The 26,867-nt window shown below is 38.7% G+C and overlaps 1 protein-coding gene across 2 annotated transcripts in view; it reads right to left on the bottom strand.

Annotated features, from left to right (window-relative positions):
* The window catches only part of LDAH (lipid droplet associated hydrolase), a 107,673-nt gene that overhangs the window by 48,613 nt on the left and 32,193 nt on the right, over positions 1–26,867 (bottom strand). For both annotated transcript variants that reach the window (XM_043604454.1, XM_043604455.1), the window contains exon 4: positions 16,407–16,576. In XM_043604454.1, the coding sequence (XP_043460389.1) occupies positions 16,407–16,576 (170 nt within the window). The remainder of the gene's footprint in view (positions 1–16,406; positions 16,577–26,867) is intronic.

The raw sequence follows: 26,867 nt of genomic DNA, 5'->3' as shown, positions 1-26,867 counted from the left end.
GCCTCATCCAGTCAGCTGAAGGCCTGAATAAAACAGAAAGACTGAGTATGAGAGGATTCTTTTTGAGGACTCTTTCTGAGCCCGGACATTGTTCTTCTTCTGCCTTTGGACTCTGAGACGTGAGCTCTTCCTGGGTCTCTAGCTTGCCTACTCTGGGACTAGAACTGATACACCACCTGCCCCTCCTGGGTCTCCAGTTTACCGACTACAGCTCTTAGGACTTGTCAGCCTCCAGGATTGCGTTAGCTAATTCCTTAGAGTTAATCCCCTTCTATATGCACATATATCCCACTGGTCCTGCTTCTCCGGAGAACTCTGACTCCTACACAAATATACTGAGGGACAAGAAGACATGACCAAAAACAAAGAAGGGGACAGCAGGAAAGAAATGCAACAACATGAGACTTGGATACTGAGATTATCAGACACAACAGAAGTTTAAGAATTTGTAACAACAAAAATTAAAAAATGGAAATTTTATAAGCAAAAACTAGAATAACTGAATTGAGAATGCAAAAGTTGGGTTTAAAAGTTTATATGCAACTGAAGTGAAGATTGCTGAACTGAAAAGCAGTGTAGGAGAAAATATGTAGATTGGGGTGGGGAGAGAAAAAGAGTTCTTTTATGTAAATTATACCTCAACTTAAAAAAAAAGAAAAGCTTAAAAATCTAATAGTACCAAATGAATTACAATACCTATGATGCAAGGTGGAATATATAAGAATTGTGAAAAAAAGGTTTCAAAGGAAGGACAATAAAAATGACCGAGGAGAATCAGGAAAGAGTTCTGACAAGAGTCTGCATCTGAGATGATTTTAGAAGACGGGCAGAAGGCATCTGTTGGGTGCTGGGAGGAAAAAGCAGAAAAGAAGTGGATAAGAAGAAGTGATAATAGCTAGGAGGGAGCGAGCACTAGGTATGCACTGGCAGGCACAGGGACTACGGCCACGGGAGACCATCTCTCTCAGAGGACCTTGAGGAACATTCCCCTGCAACTCAGATAACCAGAATCTGCCCCTAAGATTTCATGAAATCACTTCTGAGTCAGCGTCAGTCAACATTTGTATGATGTTACGGAAGCCCTCAGAGCCTTTCTCGCCTGCCGTGGGGCTCACGAAGCTCCTCAGTATCTCCCTAAGGGTACTGAGCAATGGAAAAGGAAAAGGTTGAATCTCTAACATTCAATTTGGTTTACTATAGAGGCTCTCAGGACTCTACTGGTGAGGAGATAAGTTAAAATTATTTGTTGAAATGGAGTTTCTGGACTATCTACAGACTTCATTTATGCGTGCTCCCTCTGGTCTCTGTAAAACTGATACTGGGAATGCTGTATTGTCTGCTTTCCTAGGGACAGGCTGCCAGAAATGATGCTGGCTTCAATCTTTATCCCTTCATCAGTATATCTTTCTGACACCTGATAATCTGGCTTCTTCCCAACCCAATGCAGTTAGTCTGAACTGGCTTGGAATGCAAGATCTCAAGGCGACCACATTTTCTTCTTGTGAAGCATCTCCCCTTCAGTGCCTGCCGGGCTTTTTCCACTTGAGGGAATTTGTTGTGGCCTACGTTACATATTGCTCACAGATTTTCCGTCAGAGCAAGAAGGGAGGGGGAAGGAGCCTCATGCACTGGACAACCATACTAGAGAACCTTTTCCTTCCCTAAAGACCATGTTCGCAGTTCTCATCTCCATAGGCTGATAGACCTAAAAAAGAATCTTCTGGCTAAAATGAACACTAACCACAGAAGAACTTCACAGAATCTTGTTCATCTGTTTTTACACTTTTGCAGATTCTCTCTTCTCTGACTGCTGTGCTCCATCCACTAAGGCTCTACGAGTCTGTATGTCTGTGAACACCCAGTTCACTGGCATAACAAAGTCTAAATGTAGCAAGGTATGAGCGTGTTTTTCATACCTGTATCCATCTAACTGTGAGGGTATTCATAAAGATAACCCTCTGCCTTAGCACTGGCACTCACTCATATCCCAGAGCCTCTTAGAGTCCTAGCCACTATGAACCTTATAGTCCGATGAGATTTGAATAGGAGGACTGTATTGTTCTGAAAAGGAACCTTCTTTACTCTAGCAGTATGATGAATGATGAGTTAATCCCAACTGTGATTTTGTAAAAAAAAAAAAATCACATTCAAATAACAATCATGAAGAGACCATCAAAACACATACCTATCAACAATCCAAATTATTCTGGGAGCGGTGGGGAGACACAGGTTAATAAAAAATCACCAGGAAGGACAAAAGGCTAGCTGACTGAGTAGAGGATGAAGAGTAGGTAGGACAGGTAAGACCTGAGCATTGCTGATACTGCGAAAGATGCTGCTACCGACTTGGTAACAGTACTGGTCTCAGGGGTGGATTTTCCTGCAGAGAGACCAGGAAGTTGACCTCACCTTTTTACTTTTCACCCTTTTACCTGTTATCAATTGCTATCTAACAAATTATCAAAACTTTTCTCTCCTGAACCAACTTTCTGTTATGAACTCTTACAAAGTGCTTTCTTAAAAAACAAAGAAAATACATGATCATTAAATGCTTATAGCAGTGAAGAAACATATGCCATTAAAGGAAATTTTAAAAAGTTTTTTTAGTGTTTATTTTTGAGAGAGAGAAAGAGACAGCATGAGCAGGGGAGGGGCAGAGAAAGAGGGAGACACAGAATCCAAAGCAGGCTCCAGGCTCTGAGCCGTTAACACAGAGCCCAAAGCGGGGCTCGAACCCATGAACCGTGAGATCATGACCTGAGCTGAAGTCGGACGCTCAACTGACTGAGCCACTCAGGCACCCCGAAAGGAAAATTTTAAAACACAAAGTAAATAGAAAAAAAATCGCCCCCAAACTCACCACTCAAACACAATCACTATATTCACCTTGGTAATTTTATTTTCAAGCTTTTAAATGTATGTTTTCATTTAATATTTTAATACTCTCCTTAACATTCTATAACTCTTGTGTACTACAGTACCCTTTGGGAATATATTTTGATAGTTGCACATTCTATAGTCCACTTAACCCTTCCTTTAGGGCGGAACATTAGGGTGTTTCCAATTTTTTGCTACAACAAATGACAAGTTTTTGTACATGAGTGTTTTCTCTATCTTTGAGATTCTTTTCTTAATATAGATTCCAAAGAAAAGAATTAGTAGGTTCAAAGGGTATGGCCATTTTTTATAGGAATTATTTTTTTCTGATAACACACAGTCATTGTAAAATAGCAGAAACAATGTAGAGTCTCTACCTCCAACATACCCTTAACTCTCAACCCAGAGATCACTAATACAAGCCACCTGGTGTTTACCAGTTCAGACTTTCTAAAAGTGTATACAGAAGTATATACACATACAACATTAAACTTTTCTTAAATACTGCTACTATTGTAGCAGCTCATTTTGATAACTGTTGAGGTCCATTTAGCAAGCATTATGAAGTGCTTCTATATACTCAATAAGCAGACATTATTAAGTACTACCATATACTAATTTATTAAGCACTGTGTCATGTATTTTGTGCTAGGTACATATTTTTTGATAGATTTTATTAGCTCTTCTTTAGTGAATTATCTGTTCATGTCCTCTGTGCCTTTATTGGAAAAGCTACTGTTCTTTTTATTGATTTCTACAAATTCTCTATAATAAGAAGCTAACCTTTTAGCTTAGTGGCTAGGAGCATGGACTTTGGAGTCAAACACACATGGGTTCAAATCCTACCACAGGCACTTACCAGCTGTCTAACCCTGAGCAAGTTACTTCTGTCTGAGGTCTCAGTTTCCTCATGTAGAAAATGGGAACAGGAGCCCCTCAAAGAGTTGCTGGGTGAATTAAGTAAGACCCACAAATGATAGCAACAGTAATATACTAACTGCCACACCAAAAAATAGTTCATAATTTAATCTTTCATAATTCTAAATATTTACAAGAGAACTAAGTATCTTCTACAAAATTTTATACCCTAATATGCAACAATGCATAACAGTTCAAATTTTCATTGTTTTCTTATTAGATAAAACAATATTGAGAGGAGGTGCTGTATTATTCTCTAAGCATGAAAACTCAAGTTAGATAGGTTTAAAATGACCTACATAAAATCATGATCTATCCACACTTTTCTGTGAACAATTTCACGTTCAGTTTAAAAAGCTACGTGTTGAGCTACAAAAGCAATTTATGGTACATTTAGTATGTTAAGTCTCTCTGTCTACTACATCAACCTTCAAAGTTACATTTACTTTTTTGCCTTCCTGAAATTTAAGATCTTACAAACCAACTGTAAAAAAACATTTTGGGGACAAAGAAAATCTGAATATTGACTATATTAGATGATATCAAAGAATTATCATTTTGTTAGCTGTGATAACGACATGGCAATTATATAACAAAAAGCCCCTTTTTCAAGATGCCCAATGAAGTCTTTATGGGTAAAATACCATGAGGGCTACAATTCAACTGAAAGTATTTAAGAAAAAAAAAAGGCAAAGGTAACAAGATACTAGTAGCTATATTAATCTGGATAATGGGTTCTGTAAATTCATTATACAATTACAATTATTTTTATTTTTCTGTTTGAAGGTTTTCATGATAGAAATTTTAGATGATCAATTTAAAAAGGAGTCTCTTTTTCCTTTCCATCTATATTAGCTTAGATAGCTGTATTCACGCTTTGCTGAGATGGACTGCAACTGAATATAACTTTAAACTGCTTTATATTTTTTTAACGTTTATTTATTTTGAGACAGAGAGAGAGAGAGAGAGAGAGAGAGAGAGAGAGAGAGAAAGAGGAAGCGGGGGAGGGGCAGAGAGAGAGAGAGAGAGAGAAGAGAGAGAATCCCAAGCACACTCCACATTGTCAGCACGGAGCCCAATGTGGGGCTTAATCCCATGAAGCATGGGATGATGACCTGAGCTGAAATCAAGAGTCGGATGGTCAACCAACTGAGCTGCCCAAGCGCCCCACCTTTACACTGCTTTAAACTACTTAAACACCTTTCCCAGGCTATGTCTAAATTTCCTATCTCCAAAACAAGGTGGTTAGCTAAAGGCCCACATACAACAGTTGACTGCTGACTTCTGCCACCAGAAGAACATTCTCAGAATTTGTTATAATGCCACAAATACAGCTACTTCAGTGCCTAGAGACACAATAATATAGGCATTGGGGTTTGCTGGAATGCAGAGGCCACTGCAAAACGTAAGATTGAGAACACGCACCCTGAAGTGTGGGGCTTAAGTCAGCTTCTGCTGACAGACTTCTGCTACCTTGCCACTTAAATCCAAGAAATGACAGTGAAATATACGTTCCCGCCCCAGGTTTGACCCTGATAACTCAAGGAAATGAGAAAATACTTCTTGGGAGTGTTGTTTCCCTGAACAATCTGGATATCCGCACCTCTACTCAAGAGGGTCACCGTGCTTGTGGATCGGATCGTAGGCAGAAAGAGCTAGGATACATGAAATACAGAAAAAAAGAACTTTCCTTTAGAGAACCTGATTAGCGTTCCTCCTGCTTCCAAGGGAGGATGTGAGAAGACAGAGCTGACATGTTCCCGAAAGACCAGGGGCAGATTTAATTGTCCACGGAATCTCCGTACGTTCTGTGTTCCCAGCTTCCGGAAAGTTTGGTGGGAGTGTGCATCAGCATCACCTGCAGCACGGATAGCTAGGTCTCAGCCCTAAAGTCTCAGATTCAGTACGTCTGAGTGGGACCCAATAATCTACATTGCTAACAAGACCCCAAGTAATGCTGATGCTGCTTTGAGAAATGCCGGCTTAGCTATCTGAATGAGTGCCTCATATCATCTATTATATTCTACTCACAACTATGCCTGGGCCAGGAAGCAGTGGTGATAACATGAGTATAGGCAGCATATAAGGCTGTCTGGCTAGTAGTCACTTCACTTCACTTGCCTTACTTGTTCCTTTAAACGCATGTCATTAACTCCCAATATACTGGGTCTGTGAGAGGATGGGGAGAATTTTCCATATTTGATAGTACCATGGATACACAAATACTAAAATGGCTCAATATTTAAATCAGAAAAGTGCTCAGAAATACTCAGATGAAATGCATTAGATAAAGTACTAAGTATTAACATGCATGAAGAATGTTTTATTATAAACCCCTGTTTTCACTTTCTTGCAGCTTTCCAAAAAAATTAGCCCTTTGTGGTGAAATTTTCCATGCTTGGTTTCAGCCCAAAGGTGATTTTTTTTTTTTGCACAGTTTGAGAAAAATATATTAAATAGTTTTTGAGTTATGAAAAGATGAAAAAAGCCCACACAATTTTTCCACTTTGAAAGCAATTTTAGGATTTTTTTTAAAAATATGCAGATGACTAAAAAATGGCTGAAGTCAAAAAGTTGAAACTTTCCATGTGTTCAGCTTTCAGCAAGGTAGTCTCCTGGGTAATTCAGAAAAGATAATGTGTATGCACACACATAAACAGATAAGTAAATACATTTAAATAAATGCATAAGCGATTGGTAAAATAGCATTTCATCATATTCTATATAAACCTTCCTCAGAACAGGGGATTTATTATTTTCTGAAATGGAGTCTTTCACCAAGCAGAGTAGCTAGCTGTTGACTGCCTGACCTCTGTGGTTTTCACGTACCAGGGGTCACTCATGGTTCACAAGGACACAAGTGTGGCATTCCTGTGCACTGTGTCTACAGAACCACACACTTCCTTCCATACTCCATCTCCCCTCTGCCCCCAGCTCCGTCCTAGGATTCTGATTCATTGTCTTCTGAGTTCAGTTTCTGCCCTTGGCCCATGCCTGAACACCAAGTCCCTTTATCTTCCTTGCTCTAGAAAACACACAGGTTCTCATTCCTCCTAATTCTCTCTGAACTCCCCATGAAAGCATCAACCTGCTTCCCATTAAAGTCTTCCTTGTGTATTTAAAGAGCTCAAGTATTAAAGAAACAGCAGTAGAAATCTTACATTTAGGTCCAAGAGGTTTTGGTGGTTTGTCAAAGTAACTTACTCTACCCCTTATCATCATGACCCCCCCAGCTACCTCACCTGGAAAACAGATAATGAAAAGTTAGAAAACAGAAGGCAGAGTCCTGGTTCTGCCGCTTCATGGCTAACTGACATAAAAGTCAGACACGTAACTCTCTGGAACTATGGTCTCTCCATCGCAAAATGGAAAAAATTAGGTTGTTTCTTGTCCTTATTACATGTAAACTTGTTTTGCAAATTTCACATGAATGTTGGGTATAATTGTTAGTGATGACAATAGATCAATTTTAAAAACTGTTTCAGGTTTCTAGACTCAAATGAAGAACCAAGTTAAATCACAAAAACACTTTTGAAAGGGTTTAGTCCAAGATTAATAAAAATTCAATTTTCCTAGTTTCCAAGTGTGCAAGTTTAAGAGACAAATAGATGATGATGATCCTCCAACAAATGTTCCCATTTCTCTTTCATTCTCAACATCGCTCTCTGCATGGGCTATTCCTCTCAGCATGTGAAATGCTCTCCCACTTACAGGGAAAAAAATGTTCTCTTGACCAGTGTCCTCTTTAAGTTATCATCTTGTCTCCTCCTCTTCACTGGCCAATTCCTGGAACACGATCCATTTATCACCTAACTGCTTGCAATCTCCTTCTCCCACTATTTCACTACAAACGTTCTCTTACGGGTCATTAATGGCCTTCTGGTTACCAATACTAGAAGCTTGAAGTTCTCTTTGAACTCAACTCTGCTACCCTATTTCAGTTATCTATTTTCACATAATGTACCATCCCCCAACTTATGGTTTAAAACCACAATGATTACTCTTTCTTATTCTGTGGGGTCAGGAATTCAAACAGGGCTCAGCCAGACTTCTGTTCCATGTGGCATTGGCTGGTCACTCCCTGGGCTGCATTCAGTAGCAAATGAGATAGGCTGAAAGGTCCATGGTTTCACTCACACCTGGTTCCTCCTATGTGGCCAGCATGGGCTTTTTCACAGCATGATGGTCTCAGGCAGTTGGACTTTTGTATATGGCAGCTGGCTTCCAAGAGGGAAGAAATGGAAGCTCCCAGTCCCCTTAAGCTGAGAATTATTAGAATATCACTTCCACTGTATCCCATTGGTGAAAGTCACATGCCCAGCCCAAATGCAAAAGAGAAGGGAAAGGGACTTCATCTCTGAGAGAGGAATGGCAAAGAATCTTTGGCCATCTTTAATCCACCATGTATCCACATCTTCCTTGACATTCTCCTTTCTCTTCTCTTACTGAGTGGTACACTCCAGCTTAGGGTAATGGCTTTCAATTTTTTTTTAACCTTAACTCACAGTAAGATATACATTCTACATTGTAATGTAGGGTATCAACATACTCCATAAAAAGTGAAACAGAAGCTTCGCAATACAATACACTAATACTTTCTATTCTACTTTATTAGATATATTTTTACAAATGCTATTTTATTGTTCACAAACAAGTTTCTCTGCTCTGAGGAGGATGACACTTTGCAGCCTCCTTACACTCTGCAGTCTGTTGATGGCAGACTTGGTCGTATAACTTGCTGTGTCTAATGCTGTGTGAAGAGCGACAAATGTCACTTCCAGGCAGAGGTTTTAAAATGCAGTGGCTGGTTCATTATTTCCTTTTTATCTTCTGCCACGAGACTGGAATATTCCAGATGGAAGCTACTCCATCAATCTGGATTCTAGATTAAGAGTGCAAGGTGAGAACTACATGGGGCGACTAATCCCCAAAAGACTTGTATCATGAACAGTAAATAAACTTTTGTTGTTAAAAGCTACTGACCCTGTGTTACTATAGCACAGTCTACCCTATCTTGACTGAAGCCACTGCAGTGGCTTCAGAATCCACGAATGGACTGCAGTTGTTATTTTGGAAAATTATTACATCTTTTTCCTCTTCCTCTTTTTTTTTAAAAAAAAAATTTAAAGAATGTTTATTTTTGACAGAGAGAGAGAGAGAGAGAGAGAGAGAGAGAGCGCGCGCATGAATGGGGGAGGGGCAGAGAGAGAGAGGGAGACACAGAATCTGAAGCAGGCTCCAGGCTCTGAGCTGTCAGCACAGAGCCCGATGCGGGGATTGAACCCACGAACCGGGAGATCATGACCTGAGCCGGAGTGGGACGCTCAACCGACTAAGCCCCCCCAGGCGCCCCTCTTCCTCTTCTTCATCCTCCTCTCTATCAAAGAAAGTCATTCTCCTCATATATACCTATGACCTGTTTCTTTCCTAACAATTTCCCTTGGCAAATTCCATATACTGTCTTCATTATTTCTCATCTGAACTAGTAGTAAACCTGCCCAATCACTTGGTTATTAGCTTCTGAGTCTACACTCTCTCCCCAGTTCACTCTCCTTTTTCTTGAGACATTAACATATCTGATGCAGGACTATTATCATCACATGTCCTTCAGTGTCTCCTTGCTGTCCAAGAAATAGAGTCCAAACCCCGAGCCCAAACTTTCTTGTCCCCACTTCTATCAGCCTCGGTTCTCACTTCCCACGGCTCCCTTCATGCACACTATGCTGCACCCTAATCAGATCGCTCACTGCTCTCTTCATGTGTCCAGGGATAAAAACCATTTTTTTTCATACTGTTCCCACCGCTTAGAATATATAACAACCCCCTACCACCCAAACATCGAACTCTCTACTCCTACACATTTCTAAGTACTAACTCAGTCTTCCCCTGCTCAAATACCAGTTCTTCACAAAGTCTTCTGATCTTCTCAGTGAGGGGCCATCTCTTTCTTCAAAACATTCAGAGCCTTAAGGTACCTCCTCATTTTGCCTTCTGTTTCTTAACACTTAATCTAGGGACAGGTCTCTCACAACAGTCACTTTGACATGTGAATGATCTCCTATTCTTCCCCCTCCCTCCAGTTTATCTCCACTGTTGATGTTATATGGATGTTTCTCACAAGCATATCTAACTTTGACTGCAGACATGAAGGTTCATCAGAATAGTGGAAGTGCACCACAGTCTAAATAATCTCATTGCTTGCAGAATATTTTTTTTCCTTACTGCAGACAAGAGGCACTCTTAAATCAACACACATGTGATTTAACATGCTATTTTAACTCTTTCAGTAAAAATTTTCAAGCTTCTCAGGTGTACTTGCAGTGTGTTTTGATGTCTCTCAAATTTTGAGTACCTAAAACACCACCAGGGATCCCAAAAGAAACAAAAGAAAGTTCCGAGCAGTAACAAAATCCATGTACTTAATTTCATCAATTTTACTCTTGTATATTCATTTAAGACCTGTCCATCCTTAACACAAAATTCTAACATGATTATCTTTTTTCTCTACTAGCGGCAAACTGCAGTAAGAAATTGCAATAGGGAAGAAACACGGAGCCTAACACTGAGGAAGGAGACAGAGAAAATGTAAAATAAGCAGACAAGTTTTTATTTTTATTTTTTAAAAGCACTATTATATAAGAAACTTTAGGACATAGGAAACTTCCTTTGATTGTGTTTTACTATAGTATAATAACACTTTTTCAAAATGATGTCCTTGAACCACTAATTCCTCCATAATCAATATGCATTGTTGAAGGATGCAGATGCAGATAAGGATGCAGATAAATAATAAATTTTAGACACAGTTTTATCCAACTGGATAAAAGAATCTGGTGTTTCAAAAAGTGAGTTGAAGTAATCTGGAAATTTCATTTAGAGAGAAGACATTTTTGCCAAGCAGACAGACAAAGGAAGCTCTATGTTATTGTGCATTTTCCCCAAGAAAAGGCCAAATGATATAAAAAATTAAGGTTTTGAAGGATCTGCTATCCCTGGAAGGGAATGAAGTGTTTTCATAAAATGCTATATAAATACTTAGAGGAAAATAAAAGTTAAATTACTTGAGGTTCACCTCAAGACTCAGTGCTCAGTCTACTTAAGAATCAAGGGCTTTCAACTCCCAACCTTGAACTTTATGCAAACAATTTACTGGCAAAATCAGATGGCACATTTTTTTAACATACATAGGATCAATGTTGAAAGAAGATTCTAAATAGTGGGGATAAGACTACTATTTCTGCTCTGATTACTCCACCTCTAGCTCCGAATTGCTAAAACAGCATTCATTCATGGAATCTCCTGTTCCCTGAGCTGCAATGTAATGGACCACGTGCAGCTTGTTGTGTATAGTCCACGAGTATAGTGAGCTATCGGCAGGCTCTGCTATCATCCTAAGTTTGAAAGACCCATCAAATATCTTCTTAGACTCTCTTTATACCCACAGCTAACATAACTGGACGCCACCCCTGGATTCAGACAGAGCTGAGGCTGCATCCTGGCAAGGGACTGTGCTCTCAGTTCCTATCCATGAAAAGAAAGATGGGACAAGACTGTTCCCAAAGCCCATCTCAGTTCTAAGATCCTATGAGTCTAAAACTATGTTTATTATTAGAAGTTATGACAGCTACTATTTAACAGCCTTCCAAATATCTATTTTCTCCAGCTTCTATTTAAATTCTTTATTCTGGGGGCACCTGGGTGGCTCAGTCGGTTAAGCGGCCGACTTTGGCTCAGGTCATGATCTCGTGGTCCGTGAGTTCGAGCCCCGTGTCAGGCTCTGTGCTGACAGCTCAGAGCCTGGAGCCTGTTTCAGATTCTGTGTCTCCCTTTCTCTCTGCCACTCCCCTGTTCATGTTCTGTCTCTCCCTGTTTCAAAAATAAATAAAATGTTAAAAAAATTTTTTTAAAATAAAAAAAAATAAATTCTTTATTCTGGACATTACTGTCAAAACACAGGAAGAATTTTGATAATTCTATGTAACAAATTTGCTTAAAGAAACAAAAAAAAATTTTAATTCTAGACTTTTAAAGAAGCCATTTTTTTTTTAGTATATTTAAATATAGGTCAGATAATACATCTAAAGTGTACAATAAGTTACTTAAAATGATTTTAAGACCAAAGTTTCCTATAATTAGTTATAAAAATATTATAAAGAACTGAACCAAAATAAAACCAAATAAACCAGCTACTAAACTACACATATGTCTTCAAAATCTTATGGGAGTCAAATATTCCAGTAAAAATAACAGAAGAGATGGAAACACAAGTTTCTTATTATCACACTTCATATGTTATAAAACATAACAGCTAACTTATTTTTGGCAAAATGATTAGGGATTGCAACACTCTGGCTTACACAAACTTATTTGATTGTCCAATGCATCTTAAATGGAGCGTGTCATGCTAACTTCAGGCACGCAGGCACCGTGCCGTCTTAGAGTAGCCCAGAGACACTGAAATTTCAACACTTCAGCAGGGATCACACCACCGATATTAACTGGGCCAGGTGTTTAAAGAGGGGTGGGGGGAACTTCAACAATGCAGTTAATTGAAACCAGATAAAGCTTTTGAATAATAATAAAAAAAATCATACAGATGTTCACCCTCTTCCCCGGGTAACCTTTATGGACAATTTATCGCATGCGTTATTTTCTAGAAAACACCCGCTTTAAGAAAACACAGTTTCACATGTCCCTCTGAAAACTCTATAATCACAGTATGAGTTATGTCTTCACAAACAGAGTATGTTAAGCTCATGTTTCATCTTCCTTCCCCCTTTTCACCACTATTCCAAGGGCAAGAACACCTGGAAGTAGAGCAACAATTAGAAAGCTCTAAAGCTAAAGGAGCTGTAAGAAGCTGCATTAACCTTAAGATGCATTTGTATTTTTTTCCCAATAGACCTGTGAATGCATGCCAAAATGGAGAGATGGGTTCAAAACAGGTGTGTTCAACAACTGCTTTCAAATATGCACAAGAGAAACCATACATCACATGCAGAATCGATGAGAAGCAAATAAAACCCAAAAAGATTGGTGATTAAGTTAATAGACTGTGAAGGACTCAGAAATGAATATTTTCTTCTCTATGTTTACAGAATAGTGTATTTGTCAGGGCTCCCCAGAAGGAAAAAACCAATAGGAGATACACACACACACACACACACACACACACGCACAAAGATATAGATATATATAAAAGGAGACTTATTATAGGAACTGGTTCACATGATTATGGAGGCCAAAAAGTCCCACAATATGCCATCTGCAAGCTGGGAACCAGGAAAGCCAGTGGTATGATTCGGTCCGAGTTTGAAGGCCTGAGAACCAGAGGAGCTGATGGTGTAAGGCCCAGAGTTGAAGCCCAGTGAACTCAGAGCTCCAGTGTCAGAGGTCAGGAAAAGATGGATGTCTCAACTGAAGAAGAGAGATAAAGAATCCTCCTTTCTTGAGTTTTGTTCCATTTGGGACCTGGATGGATTGGAGTATGCCCACTCACAATGATGAGAGCAAATCTTCTTTTCTCAGTCAACTGATGGAAATGCTAATCTCTTCTGGAAACATCCTCAGACATACTGAGAAATGTTTTACCAGCTATCTGGCTTTCCCTTAGCCCAGTCAAGTTGATACATAAAATTAGCCACCACAAATGGGGGCTCCTAGGTGGCTCAGTCAGTAGCATCAGACTCTTGATACTGGCTTGGGTCATGATCTCATGGTTTGTGAGACTGAGCCCCATGCCCAGCACGGAGCCTGATTGGGATTCTCTCTTCCTCTCTCTGCCCCCACCCCCACACCTCTGCTTGTGCATGCACTCTATCAAAATAAATAAATAAAAAAAATTAACTCTCACAAATGATAATGCTATTATTATTTCAAATATGTCAAGGACTCTTTTCTTTAAAATACGTATTTTTTAAGTGTTTAAAACACCTGGGATAACTAATAACCCAAAATTCTATTTCATATCAGTTTGCTATACTCTATTTGACAGGATAAACTCACCTCTATACTGGGAAATAAATGCAGTATTTTAATTTATACAGATCTATGAATCTATATACTTGATTGTACACCACACAAGTGGAATCCTAACTGTAGTAGTTAGTAGTGTAGTACTGTAGTACTGTAGTAGTAGTAGTGGTGTGGCAGGCATCCTCTGACATGGCTCCCAGTGATCCTTACTTTCTAATATTCATGCTCTAGTGTAATCTGTTCCTCGAGTCAGGGGGGTGGGGCTGGACCTAGTGATTTACTTCTAACAAATGGAATACTGTAAAAGTAATGGGATATGATTTCTGTAATGAGGTTACAGTCTGTGACTTCCATTTTGCAATAAGACTCTTCCTCTGGCTCTTCTACCTTAGTTGCTCTAATGAGGCAAGTTAGAAAGACTCTCCCATGTTAAGGAACTGAGGGTGAACTCCACCCAAGTGCCAGCAATGAACCAAGGTCATCAGTCCAAAAACCCTCAAGGAATGGAGTCCTGCCAACAACCCCATAAGTGACCTTAGAAGCACCTCCGTCTCAATTCAAATCTTCAAATGAGACTGTAGCCCTGGAAGACACCTTGATTGCAGTCTCATAAGATCATAAGATCAGCCAGATCCCAGACCCACAGAAACTGTGAGAGGATAAACGTGTATGGTTTTATGCTATTACGCTTTGGGGCAATTTGTTACTTGCTGTTGATAATTAATATAGTACTTAACTTAATTAGTGAGCCAATGGTTCCACTGTCATTTCCATCATCATAATAATAGCTAATACCTATTACGGAACTTCTAAGGTCTAGACAGCATTCTTACTTCTTTATATAATTCCTCACAAAAATCCTTTGGGGAACATATTATTATCCCTATTTCACAGATGAGGAAACAGAGGTACAGAGATACTCCATAACTTGTCCCAGGTCACACAGACAAAATACGACACTGACTGTTTGAACGTAGGTAGGTGTCTTAGCTCTGGAACCAGGGCTTATGGCAACTGTGTAAACAGAAGCACTGAGTGGCAGGGCTGGGCACTGTGAAGATGGTAACCTCATCACACAGTACTGGAGGAGATTTAGAAGGCACAAAAGAGGGGCGCCTGGGTGGCGCAGTCGGTTAAGCGTCCGACTTCAGCCAGGTCACGATCTCGCGGTCCGCGAGTTCGAGCCCCGCGTCGGGCTCTGGGCTGATGGCTCGGAGCCTGGAGCCTGTTTCCGATTCTGTGTCTCCCTCTCTCTCTGACCCTCCCCCGTTCATGCTCTGTCTCTCTCTGTCCCAAAAATAAATAAACGTTGAGAAGGCACAAAAGAGATTAGAAGCCAAGCCAAATGCTAAAAACAGAAATGAAATCTCTCCTTTCTGATTAAGATGGCTTATCCATGGGAAAAAAAATAGAAACAATAAAACAGCAAATGGATTCCAATCTTGAATTTATCAAAGTCACATTCAGAAATGAAAAATACATTTTCTTATACTCAATAAAAGAAAGTTAACAATTTCCATTTGGTATTAAAAAACACACCCACGGAGGCTATAGTTGTACATTTCCTAAGGGCGATTATAAGAAGTAAGTGTGCCAAGCTGGTAGAAAAAGAAAATTCCTAGTGAGCTCCGAAACTCCACTAGATGGATTTTATCATATGGAATGAGATTCCAGGAAGGAACCACTTTCAATCTTGCTTTTGGATTACAAGGTTAAATAGTACTCCCTCACACCCCGTACTTATGTAAGATCATAGTTATCAGACCTATGGGTTAGTGTGTCTCCTTCACGAGACTTTGGACTCTCTTACCTCAAAGGCTGTCTTACTCACTGGGATGTCCTCGAAACACAGCTCAGGGCCTGACACATGGCCAGTGTTTAATATATGTTTATCAAATAAAGAAATACTTTATGTTGTGAATTGCATCCATTCAAAAGGTCATTTCAATGGTACATGTTAGTGAAAGTACAAGTTTCTGTTTTAAGTCTCTTCTAGCTCCCTAGATTTCTTGGGCACTTTAAACAGGTTTCTGTGTCTCCAGTGTCTCACTTAATATCTGACACCTAGCGGCACCCAATAATTTGTGAATGAATAAATGAATGTCTCAAAAAGGCTGCCAAGCTGTGGAACAGATAAGGCTCCAGACTTATGACCTAATAAAGATTTAGTGTTCCATAAAGGGCAGCTGTTGTTTGCCTACTGATGATAATGATGATGATAATGATGATAAATTTTCTTCCTTTTGAAAGGAGGCATGAACATTTGTAAAATACTCTCCCAATAAAGATTCTTGCTGGGTCGTAGCTGGTAACTGCTCTTCAATATTCTTTTATAAAAGACAATGAGTTACATACAACTTAAGAATTCCAGATAACCCTAGATTCAATGGCATCCATCTGGAAAAATCCCTACCTCTTACCGTATTATTTTTTGAAACACATGGAAATTGCATGAACATACATACACTAGCACAGGCCCACAGTAATACAAATAAAAGTAAACACAGCCACCAAATAACCCCCCTCTCTGTTTTACTGATCAGTTAAACAAGAGACAAAAGGGGGAAGGAGAGCTGAGGAGGATTTGTGCAAGAGCATCATCAGGCACCTACTGTCACCGCCTGAGGCATACTTACTGGCAGTTCAGGAGCAAGCTTCAAAATCTCAAGGGAAATATAGCAGCCTATTGAATGGCCAATGACCACAAGTTTCATTTCCTTTGGCACATGAGTTCTCAAGAAAGCTAGCTTGTGTTCCACTTGACCTTGTAGTCCATAGATGTCTTTGATTTCTTGAGCATTTGAATCTAAAAGCAAAAGATATGAACATGTTTTCACTCAATTAGTGAAAGTAATAAATTCACTGGGAAAAATATCTAAAAAAACTAACAACAGTAGCAGTCACCATTTATTTAAAGCCTACAAATGTGCTAGCTACAGTGTTAAACACTTTATTTAAATTACATCAACCCGTCTTCACAACAGTCCTGGAAAGGAAGTGTTAGTGATTTCATTTTATAGATGACAATCCCAAAGCTCACAGACATTAGGTGATAGACTGACAGTCACACACCTAATAAGTGAGAAAGGTGAGATTCAAACCCAGGTTTTGTCCTCAAAGCCCATGAACTTTCAACTATTCCATGAACTACAGTTCGCTTAGGCCACTAGTTTTCAAACTTGATCAGGTATCAGAATCCTCTGCAGGACACGTGAAAGCGGTGACTGCTGGGCCCCACCACCAAACTTCCTGGTTCAGTAGGTCTGGGTTGGGGCTCAAGAATTTGCATTTCTAAGCTTCCCAGACATGTTGGTCCCAGGACCACACACTGAGAACCACTGGTTAGGCCAGTTTATATTATTAATAGACAACTATCCACGACAGTGCTTCATTATTTGAGGTAATTTTTGTTTGAAGAACTTTGACTGAAGGGCTTAAGGAGAAATGTTGTAAGTTGTTCCTTTTAACCAGCAGCCTTAACTGAAATATCCTTTCTTCCTTTCCTTCCTTAAATGAACTGTCTTCTGGAATCTTCAAGAGCTAATTAAAACTTTATCTAGCTAATCTCCAAGAAAAATGAATGAGCCTTCCTTTGTGTTTAACCAGTACTCTCTATCCTTATTACAACCCTTTACCATACTTGTGTTATGGTCTGCTTATTTCCTCTCGGAGGCTGTGAGCTCCTTGGAGGCAAGGTCCATCTTTTCATCTGTGTCCTCTGTGACTACTAGCACACAGTAAATATTTGTGTGGCGTGACAATATGTACTGATTAGACATTCTCTGAGGACGCTGTCAGCTCTGATATTCTATACATATAGAAAACGTCAATAGGTTTTCCTTATGAACTTGTAATATTTCAAAGTATCATAAGGGTAATAAATTCTTTATTAAAATTTGAATTACTAGAATTTGACTCCTACAAGTTACTCATGCGAACTATAATGAGCCACAACGTGGCTCATTCAAAAGGTACCCGAAACTCATTGCAAAGGACTGCTCTTTAGTTTTATCTGTACGTGCTGTTTTCATTTTCTTCGGTGCTCAGCTCCCCCCTGTTAATCTGGCCAACTCTTCTTCATCCTTCAACCTCCCAACAAGTGTCATCTCCTCTGAAAGGCCATTTCATGATTCAGTAGGCGAGGAGAAATTAGCCTTCCTTTCAGTTCCCACAACATCCCATCCACGTTTATCTCACCACACTACTCCTGATTTATTCCTACTTTACAATTTATGTCTTTTATCTCTGTCTCCCAATGCCTGGCATACAGTTTCTGAAGACCTTTCTACCCAGTCAGTGAGGCTTAGTTCCCTTTTTCCATGGTATTACTGATCTCTTGGGTAAGATGTGTTCTGCCCTAATCCTTCTTCCTACGTCAGCCTCGAATCCATTCTCCGTTTAACAAGGAAGTTCAGCATCAAACAGACTTGGGAAGAGACAGAATCTGGAAGTCTGACTTTGGTAGGGCCCCTGATAGCTCCCAACCCAAATGTTTATTTAATATTACACTTAAGTTTGAGTAGTTTATGCTTCCCTCTCAGTTTATCTTCTCTGATCGGTCTACCCAGAAGGGATCATATTGTTCTCAGATACTCTAAAAACAAGCATCTATAACACCTGCAAGCCAAATCCTTTATTTTTCAAAATACACAATGTTTGAAAATGTCAAAAATCTTCCTTTCGTTGGGATAGTATGGTGTAGTAAATACCATGGGTGCTAGGGGCAAGATAAATCTGGGTCTAAATCCCAGCTGAGGACCTCACAAGAGGGTGGCTAGGGCAAGTCCCTTAACCTGGCTTCAGTGTCCTCATATATAATGGAGGTGGTCTTGGCAGTGTAAACACAACGCTTCTGAAGCACAGAGCACAGCTGTCTGGCATAAACTGTGACAGAAATGATAGTTACAATTACTGTCACTTCAGTTCCTGTCATTTATGTCCTCCCTCGAATATATACCAAGGACATTTATGTGGATAGTGTAAACAGAAAGGGAACGAGCTAAATGCAGTGAACATTTTAAAACTTCACTGGCAGCAGAAATAAGGTTCTAAAAGGTTATATTTTGTATAAACTTTAATGCATATTAAAATTCAAAAGATTACTCAAATGAATATTTCAGAAGTAAATCTAGCTTTACCTCTGGGAACTCCTCAGAAGATCCCGAAGGTAAACACGTTACTTATTAGTGTCTGCTGTAGTAATGAGATTAAAGGAGAAAGCACTTTCTAGAAATAATGTTGATAGCAAATTTAAACGTGCTACCTGGACATTATTTTACTAGCAAAAACTAGAAGTTAAAAAGCTATAAACTTCACTACATATTTTCATATTTTATTTTAATATACTCTGAAAAAATGCTAGAAATCATTAACTTACTGTCCACAAAATACAGTAAAAAAAACTACATTCAATTGTACCCAAATCAGAAGAATAATAATATGGAAATTACTTAAGCTATTCTTTCTATAGAAAAATGTACTCCAAATTATAATCAACAAAGTATGTTTGGAACATAATCTTTATCCAGATACAGTCTTAAATATGATACTGACAATTCCATTTTAGAACCTGGCCCTATTTCTTAGGCCCATTGCTATGGAATTTACTTTATAGCTCATTTACTGATGCTGGAGTTTATTTCAAAAGGTATATATAATCTGTTTCTACAAAATTCATAGAGGAATTAAGTAATATTAGTACTTCATATTTACTTTTCATCTAGTTATTCAAATTGATTGATCCAGTTATTAACATTCTGTCAATCTTAGATCAAAATATTATGGGAGTGCCTGGGTGGCTCGTCAGTTAAGTATCTGACTCTTGATTTAGGCTCAGGTCATGATCTCACGGTTTGTGGGTTCAAGTCCTGCATTGGGCTTTGTGCTGGCAGTGTGGAGTCTGCTTGAGATTCTCTGTCTCCCTCTCTTTCTCTCTCTGCCCCTCCTCCCTCTAAATAAATAAATAAATAAATAAATAAATAAATAAATAAGTATCCCTGACAGATTCAGTATACAGGAAATCTGGTAACTATTATTTTGTTCCATTTCACATCAACTGAATTGACCACTCTGACAGAAAATGGTGACTAGTTGGCTCATGGTGACTTTGAAAATACAGATATAAATACAATATAATCCCTTGCCCTTCAAGGAGTTCGGAATCTAATAAGAGCAAACAGAAATAGATAAAAACACAATTGTAAAACACTGAAATAAGTATATATTAAGCATTTCCTCAAGAAAAGGACACATTTTTACTGCATCACAGCTGAAAGGTAATGCATACTGGTTTCATGAAAACTACTGTGTCCTTCTCCAAATAAACCAAGATAAACATCCAGGAAATATTCTTTACTAATGCATACTACTATAAATGTATAACTCTATACACTCAAATGCAATCTAACTAACAAAATTGGAGATTAGCCTACATGAGCCTTTTGCTGGGACTGAGTCTACAGACAGTAGCTCTCCACTCTCACACCAAAATTTCTCAACTAGTGGACTCTTCCATCCTGCCCCCATCATTACTCCAAAGCTATTTATTAATAATAACTTCAATTAAACAACTTACATATGGATATTAAAAGGCTAAAAATGGCACTTCATATTTTAAAGAATGCTTTGAGGAAGACATATATGATTTACTCTTCAGGTAAAGCTTTAAAAACACAAAATAGTATCACATGTTGTGCATCATTACATTAATGTCACTACAAATATAATTTACTCTAAATTATAATTGGAGATAGGATCTAAAAATGAAAATTTTCTGTATTGTTGTATTTATTAACAGAAAATATTGAGGCAATGATGGTAAATATGGCCATTATGGCAAAGTGTTAGGTATCAAGAGAAAATCAACTAACAGAATTTGGACTGTTACACTACTGTTTGTACTTTTCTACATTTAAAATTTTTTTCTCAAAATAAAAGAAAAAAATTTTAATAAAGAATGCTTTGGCATATTGTTCTTACCTATCTTACATCAGTTTTATAGGGGAAACCACCCTTCACTTCTTCATTACTCTCAATGGAATACAAAAGCCCCAAAGGACTTTACCTAGATTTATGCCAAATATCAGTGAAACAGTGGACATGAACTGTCTCTAATTCTTTATGCTTATTTAATTTACTTAAATTAAAGTCTTCCTTTTATGATGGTGCCCTGAATTTACTAAGTCGATGTGAAAGCACACCCTCATAGTTTAGGCCCTGACTGTCCCTGGCCCCCTAAGTAGTTCTGTAAACTCCCTGTATCTAAACATTGGTGTGTCTCTGTTAGCCTTTAAGGTATGTAACACAGTGACGTTAGGCACTCTATTTAAAACCGCTATCAAACAAAAACCTTTGTAAAACCCAAACATGCCTTGTAAAATAATTTTTAATTATTATTCTCCAAATAGATGGTGAAAACCAGGGTCATCAAATTATGCTTTCCAAAACCCTGACAAAACCCAATGATCTGCTAAAGATTTCAATGGGGGAAAATATGGGAAATGAGAAAGAGAGAGACAGAGAGATTGATTCAGCAAGGAGAACATAATGTTATTACAGTAAATAACAAAAGCTCAAAGGCATAAAAGTGTGAGGTGTAATTTTGGAAAGTGATGAGTTCTGTGTCTATGGTTATAGAGAGGTGGGACAAGACAAATGAGGTCGGAAAGGAAGGCTGCAACTAGATCAAGGAGGACACTGAACATCACCAAGGAGTCGGGGTTCCACTGCATGAGACCTAAGGTCCACAAAGAAAGGGGCAGAGACCCAGTAACAGGACACTAACTGCAGTGTCACTCTCCTTAGTCCTGCTGTGCTTCTTACTTCTGTCTCCCCCAAGACTCTATAATTTGCTTGTTTCTTAACTTCTTTTCTTGCTCTGCCCTTTGGTTTTCTGTCTCTTCCCACTTACTTAGAGACTTGTTTATTTCCAATGACTGTGAGCCCTGAGCATTGACTGACTGTCCTTGCCTTGGGCTCATCTAATCATTCCATTTTACCTTCATGTTCTTTGGACAATCAAGGTTCTGGCAAGAGAGAAAACTCCATTTTTCTCTCTTTCCTTCTGTTTGAATACTGGAATGGGAGTGGTTTATTGTTTCTTTGGATAAGCATGACCCAAATTCATCATTAGTTGAAAGATTGTATAACTTTTTTAGGTAATGTTTTATCAGCTGAAACTAAACCACTGTGATTTCTAGCTTTTATGTTATACTTTTTGAACAAATGACTTAAAATAGTTGATAATGAATCTGCCATCAAGTAAGCTGACTCTATAGTAAATCAAAGCCAGAGAGAGTTTATACTTCTAATTCCTCACATTTTCTTTTCACGCCTTTTTTTTTTGTCTTGAATCACCCCCTCCTGACATCGGTGAACATCTGTTCTCCCAATTATACTCAATTTATGATTGTGATAATGTGGTGCAACTAGAATATTATTTCCAACTGTTCATAATTTTAACATGTGCTAATATGAAGCAAAACATACTTTCAACATTTGATGGGTGGTTATAGTTTATGTCCTTTCTCTCAATGATTACATCTTTTTCACGCCATATTTTGCATGTCAAAAAACCTGTACTTTAGAGCAATAATCTTGGATGATGAATAATATATCTGTCCTGCCTATCCAAAGCAATCTACCATGGATTGCATTTGCAAACATAACTTTCACTATGTAAAACAGATGAAAGCAGAACTGTTCTGGTTAAATGAGGGTGCAAGTGGGGCCCACAGCACCCTCCCCTGCCCTGCACAGAGGTTTTGGCTCTTCAGAACAGACAGAAAGGCACTAACCTGGGGCACCTGGATGGCTCAGCTGGTTAACCATCCGACTTCAGGTAATGATCTCACTGTTTGTGAGTTTGAGCCCCACATTGAGCTCTCTGCTGTTAGTGCAAAGCCTGCTTCAGATCCTCTGTCTCTCTCCCTGCCCCTCCTCTGCTCGCATGCTCTCTCTCTCTCAAAAATAAAATAAACATTTAAACAAATTTTTAGAAAGGCACTAACCTAAAAGGCGGATACTGGAATTTCATGTAATAACCAAGTAGGTTGCCAATAAACCCTCGATGATGATGAGTTGTCCATTCACCCTCTCTAGGTAAACCACAGCTTCCTTTGGCCCTTTGGTGGCCCTCTGGGCTAATGCCTCTAGATGGCACTGTTCTCATTAGGGAGCAAAGGAACCAGGCTCTAATTACTAAGTTATTAACTCAATAGTAGAGAAGCAGCCTAAGCAACAAGTATACTCAAAGTTATAAATAACAAGAACAATAAAACAAGAACTAAAGACATTTCTCAGAAATCCAGACATACAACAGTTAATTTCTACTGGTTTTCCTCACTAGTGTTTACTGGTGAAGATCTACAGTAATGGTTATGAAAATGTGGTCTCAGGACTAATAGTATCAACATGACCCAGGAACTTGTTAAAAATGCAAATTCTCAGATCCCACCCCACATCTATGTGAATCAAAAACTTGGGGTGACACCCACTCATCTGTTTTAACGAATCCTCCAGGTGACTCTGATGCCGGCCAAAATTTGAGAAGCCCTCATCTAGGGTTACTCTTTGAATCTATTTTCAACTTCCAAAGTTGCTCATCATGTTCAAATGCTTGGTTTTGTCTTCACTTAAGGACTTACTGTTGATAACTGAGTTGAATGTTGCTCTCATTAGGTAATTCAGTACACGGTTTCTATTGTAGATGGTCTTTCTCACCCAGGTTAAGAATGTAGGAATCAGATATGTTAGCTAATCACCATTACATTACAGAAAAGAAGATCCATTATCCTTCACTGAGTATCCCGAGGTATTTCCACTACTTCCTGGCTCCCTCTGTCCTGGGCTTGTCTCTTCTCTTGCCAGAGGTTAAGATAACAGGCCAGAAGGGCCGGCAGCTTCTGGAGGTTTAGCATGTTAATTGAGTCTGTTTTCTAAGAAGAATTCTTTTAACACCTCTGTTTTCCAAACAGCAAAAACACACTCTGAGCAAACATATAAATTTCCTTACAAAGGAAAAACTATGGTATTGAACCCCCAAATTTCTTTGGGCACATTATGAAGAAATAGATTAAAACAATAAAGATGTATCTTTTAAAATAGTTCATAGCAGAGCAAGTATCTGCTCTACATTCTGTCCACCTTCAGTTACATTTCAATACAATGGCTGTTGAAATAGATGTTTTTAATCAAGGCAACAAGATCTGTGTATTTAGTTTCACTTACTACTGCTCTGAAAATCTCTCACGCTAGGTAATCAGGATCGACTTACTTTTCAAAGTATACCCTAGTCTTTTGCAAAGTGTTAAAGACTCTCAATCTCAAGTGAATTGCATTCATAGAGGGACACAAGGACACACACACACACACACACACACACACGCACACACATGCACACAAGTGTGCACAAGCACACACAATAATGCAGAGAAAAAGACACTATGAAAAAGGCACTTCTGTCAAAATTCTGTCACTCACCAGCAGGTGATTTAGCCTTGTTGGGCCTCATTTTCTTTCCTTAAAAAATAAGGGTTCATGGTAGGATTGCTGTAGATACTTTTAGATCTAAGATTCTATAATTATTTTTATTTCTTTAAAGTTTTTTTTCAAGAGTGGAAACTTTCAAACATACATAAAAGTAGAGAGAATAGTATAATAAACCCCCAAGTACCCATCATCCACTATCTATAATTGTTTTTCTTCAGCTTTATTGAAATATGATTAACAAATAAAAATTGTATATATTTAGGTTATACAGGATTGTTTTTACGTGATGATTTGATATGTGTATACAATGTAAAACGATTACAGTCAAATGAACATATCCATCACCTACGCAGTGTAGTGTAAGTACCTGACCTTAAGCTTTTGATTGACGAGGTATCCACGTCAAAAGACATCCATCTTCAATAAACATATTGCCATCTCTATGACACAGCTGCTAGCAAAACAACCAGATAAGGAACTAGACCACCCCCCCCCCACACACACAAAGGTACCTTTCAGAAAGCCTTGGGTAATTTAAATAACTGACTGTTGTGTGACCCACTTCTACCTTCCCAAACCCTGATTCTGGCTCTACAGAGTAAACCTCCAAAATTGTAGACACCCCACCCTCAGACCCTAATAAAGGCAGAGCCCCATATCTGTTCCCTGTGCCATGTACCCTCCAGGAACTATAGGTAATAAATCTTGTTTCCTCAGAGTTCCCTGATGGTTTCTTGCTGAAGTGAATCCTGTGGATCACAATAAGAACCACAAGAGCCAGCACAGCCATAAATATGTGCCCTGATGGAGGAAATGTCTGTGGAGCTCCCTACCAGCGATGTGTGTGTGGGCAAGTGCTGCAGGCATCCCAAACTAAGGGCACTGCCATCAGTAGGCTCAAGATGGAGGGAATAATCACCTCTTCTCTTTTTTGTGATGGTGCAAACACCAAGATCTACTCTCTTGGCAAATTTCAGTTATACAATATAGCATTATTAACTAGAATCATCATGCTGTATGTTAGATCCCCAGAACTTATTCACCTTACAACTGAAAGTTTGTACCCTTTGACCAATGCCTTCCCATTTCCTCCATTCCTCAAATCCTGGCAATTAAAATTCTAGCCTCTGGTTCTGGGAGGTTGACTTTTTCAATTCCACATATAACTGAGATCATACAGTATTTGTCTTCCTGTGTCTGGTTTATTTCACTTAGCATACTATCTTCCAGGTTTATCAATATGTTGAAAAGGTAGGATTTCCTTCTTTCTTATAGCTGAATAATATCCCATTGTGTCTACATATACATTTTCTTTATTCATCCATTAACAGACACTAAGTTGTTTCAATATCCTGGAATTATCCATATACTGTGAATAACGCTGCAATGAATATGGGATATCATATCAGATATCTGAGACACTGATTTCATTTCCTTTAGACATACATCCGGGGGCACCTGGGTGGTTCAGTAGGTTGAGTGTCCAACTCCGGATTTCAGCTCAGATCATGATCTCACAGCTCATGAGATCAAGGCCCATATCAGGCTCTGCTCTGACAGTGCGGAGTCTGCTTGGTATTCTCTCATCCTCTCTCTTCCTCTCTCTCTGTCCCTCCGGCATGCACGCTTTCTCTCTCAAAATAAGTAAACAAATATTTTTTAAAAAGATATATATCCAGAAGTGGGATTGTTGGATCATATGGAAGTTCTATTTTCAATTTTTGAGGAATTCCCATATTATTTTCTATAATGGTTGTACCAACAGTACAGAAGGGTTCCCCTTTCTCCACACCTTTGGCAATACTTGTTACTTTTTTTAATCTTTTTGATAACAGTCATCCTAACAGATGTGAAGTGAGTCTCACTGTGGCTCTGATTTGTACTTCCCTAATGATTAGTGAGGTTGAACATCTTTTCATACACCTCTTAGCTATTGGAAAAATCTGTTCATTCTTAAATCAGACTTAATTTTTTTGCTATCAAAGTATATAAGTTTCTTATATATTTTGGATCAGATAGATGGTTTACAAATATTTTGTCCCATTCCACAGGTTATCTTTTCATTTTGTTGACTGTTTCCTTTGCTGTGCAGAAGCTTTTTAGAGATAGTCCCACTGTTTATTTTTGCTTTTCATACCTATACTTCCAGTGTCATATTCAAAAAAATCACCACCAAAACCACTGTCAAGGAGTATTTTTCCTTATGTTTTCTTCTAGAATAAGTTTTATGGTGTCAGGCCTTAATGTGAGTATTTAATCCATTCTGAATTAATTTCCAGTATTTCAGTTTATAAACTGTATTTCAGTTTATTCTTCTGCATTTGGATATACAGTTTTCTGAACACCATTTACGGAAGATGCTATCTCTTTCTTCATTGTGCATTCTCGGAGCCCCTGTCAAAGATTAATTGACTTTATATGTGTGTGTCCATTTCTGGGCTTTCTATTCTATTCCACTGGTTTGTTTTTATGCCAGTGTGACACTGTTTTGATTACCACCTTTGCAATATAGTTTGACATCGTGAAGCATGATGCCTTCAGCTCTGTTCTTATTTCTCAAGGTTTGTTTGGCTATTTGGTGCCTTTTATGATCCCATATGAGTTTTAGG

The sequence above is a fragment of the Prionailurus bengalensis genome, chromosome A3 (genome assembly GCF_016509475.1).
Source record: "Prionailurus bengalensis isolate Pbe53 chromosome A3, Fcat_Pben_1.1_paternal_pri, whole genome shotgun sequence".
Lineage (NCBI taxonomy): Eukaryota > Metazoa > Chordata > Mammalia > Carnivora > Felidae > Prionailurus > Prionailurus bengalensis.
This window is presented reverse-complemented; position numbering and strand designations above follow the sequence as displayed.